The sequence below is a fragment of the Nanorana parkeri genome, unplaced genomic scaffold (genome assembly GCF_000935625.1).
Source record: "Nanorana parkeri isolate BGI_ZX_2015 unplaced genomic scaffold, ASM93562v1 scaffold3337, whole genome shotgun sequence".
NCBI lineage: Eukaryota > Metazoa > Chordata > Amphibia > Anura > Dicroglossidae > Nanorana > Nanorana parkeri.
Window position 1 is genome coordinate 392 of NW_017309605.1, and position 2,449 is coordinate 2,840.

The 2,449-nt window shown below is 48.1% G+C and overlaps 1 protein-coding gene across 1 annotated transcript; it reads left to right on the plus strand.

Annotated features, from left to right (window-relative positions):
• Positions 1-215: 215 nt before the first annotated feature.
• Positions 216-1,368, plus strand: LOC108803047 (poly [ADP-ribose] polymerase 15-like; the record flags this gene model as incomplete). The annotated part of the gene is made up of 2 exons (XM_018574890.1): positions 216-408; positions 1,076-1,368. Coding segments are annotated over 2 exons (486 nt in total), but the record flags the coding sequence as incomplete, so codon positions are not given.
• Between the last annotated feature and the right edge of the window lie 1,081 nt (positions 1,369-2,449).

Consider the following 2,449-nt stretch of genomic DNA (forward strand, 5'->3'; position numbering starts at 1 on the left):
CTTTGGGGCGTTTTGGTCTCGCGTTTCCATTAGGATACAGCCAAGTAGCCCTCGGAAACGCGCGTTTGTCGCGAATCGCGGTAAAAACGTGGCGACACGAACCGCGTGACAAAGGCGCATATTCAATACGCCTAGGTGTGAACCCAGCCTTAGAGATCAGACACACAACAAGTCCCATTCCATTAGGTGATGTTCCCTCTGAATGTACTGCTCAGTATTTGATTATTTCCCAGATTGACAGAATACAAAACAAACACCTTTGGCTGAACTACCAGATCCGGAAGAGCAGCATTGACGACAAGAACGGGAGGAGCGACAACGAGAGATTGCTTTTCCACGGGACGGACGCCAAGACCATCGAACACGTGAACAAGAACGGATTCAACAGAAGCTATGCCGGAAAGAACGGTAAAACCGCTTTTCAGCTTCAATGACCTCCGGGACGTACACCAATCGGATATTATGGGGTTTGGCACAACCACAAACCTGACCACAGACATCGGAAAACAATCCGACGTCCAAGCGCAATCCAACTTCCTCCTGATGACCTAAGCCCCGTGCTTGTCCCATAAGCAGGAGAGCGCTCAGGTCACCCCAAACGTTCCTGAATAGGGAAACCGCCATCAGAAAAGGGTTTGCTGGCCTTAGATAAGCATTTGTTTTGTGGGTGTAGCAAAAATTGTGGTGGGGGGTGTTGTGTAGTTAAAAGTGGGCGTGGTCATTAGAGTCATTTGATTTGAGGAATCTGGTAACCTTACTATGGCACTAACCCAACGCTGTGTCTACCAAATGTGTCAGCACATTTTTAATAATACATTCGATCCAATGCAGCAAGAAATTACATAATAGGTGGGACACCTCCCGATCTACTGAGCCGACCTGTGACAGTCTCATTGTCACAGGTCGGCTAGAACTGAGTGAAAAGCACCCCCCCTCATAGTTCTCCTTTAAAGGAACGTTCCTATAAACCTAAAAGGTCCTGGGGGGTGGGGGGATTATTTTAAATGACTGCGGGATGTTCATAGATAACACTTTACCCTCACCGAGCATAACGATTCTTTTCTTTATTATACAGATGCGAAGATCGGGAAGGGGACGTACTTTGCTGCTGAAGCAATTTATTCCTCGGATGACACATACTCCTTACCTGACCCATCCAGCGGCCATAAGCACATGTACCTGGCCCGGGTCCTCACCGGCATCTTCTGCGTGGGACGTGCCAATATGGTTGCCCCTCCACCCAAGGATCAGACCAACCCCACCGACCTGCACGACAGCGTAGCAGACAGCACCGCAAATCCCACAGTGTTTGCCATATTTAGTGACATCCAGGCCTATCCCGAGTACCTCATCACCTTCACCTACTGACCTCCACAAGACACAGCAAGTGACAAATTTCACGTGGGATCGGCCTCCCGGCACTCCCGGCTTCTGCCATAAGTATGCGCAGCATGCTTAAACATTACGCCGGACCGACCTGCCATAGAAGGCCGAAATGTCACTCGTAGCTGCTGCTGACCTCTCTGCTGGGTCTTCTTCCTGGTTGGGCATCTTGATTGGCTCTTCCTGCCTCCATCTTGTCCTGTGCTCGTGTGAGGTGCGGGAAGGGTTTTGAGCCATGAAGTGGGGTGACTGCATTTTGAGGGGGGGAGGGGGTAACTATATATGAGGCGGCATCACCATTTTTGACTGAGAAAGATCTTAGCTCTCCCAACACTGACCCCCCCGACCTCATACTTACCTGCCAGATCGTCACATGACAAACCACACCTCCTAATTAAATAAGCCACGCCCCTTTACTCGTCTTAGACATGCACATTTATTGGGGCTACTTTACCACCCCGGGAGGACTCTGCCTGGGCTGATATCTCTGGTACTCTGATCGTGCCGAGGGATGCCGCGGTGTCATTCCGAGGACGGGATACATGCGTATTGGATGGAACTCAGATCTTATATCTCTGCTTCTTAATTTGTATCTCTTTATGATGGAAAATCTCTTCCAATAACCCTCGATGTGAATCCATTTCCACATGAAAATTAATATGTGAGTCACGCCTAAACATGAACTTATGATTTCTTAGCGGACCTCCCTGTACATGGAAGTGATAAGTCTGTACATGGAAGTGATAAGTCTGTACATGGAAGTGATAAGTCACGCTCACACCGCTGTGCCATGTATAAGATTTACATTGATATGAACTGTTATAATAAGTGTATCTTAAACATCAGCGGTCCTCTAAGGGGAATATTTACCACCATTATAATGTATATTGGGGGGAATTTATCAAGACTGCAGCAAACAGAATCTGGAGCAGTTGCTCATGGCAACCAATCAGCTTCTCCCTCTCATTTTCAAATCTTACCTGAGCAAACTGAAGATAGAAGCTGATTGGTTGCCACGGGATACTGCTCCAGATTCTGTCTGCTCCAGTTTTTATCAATCCCCCCC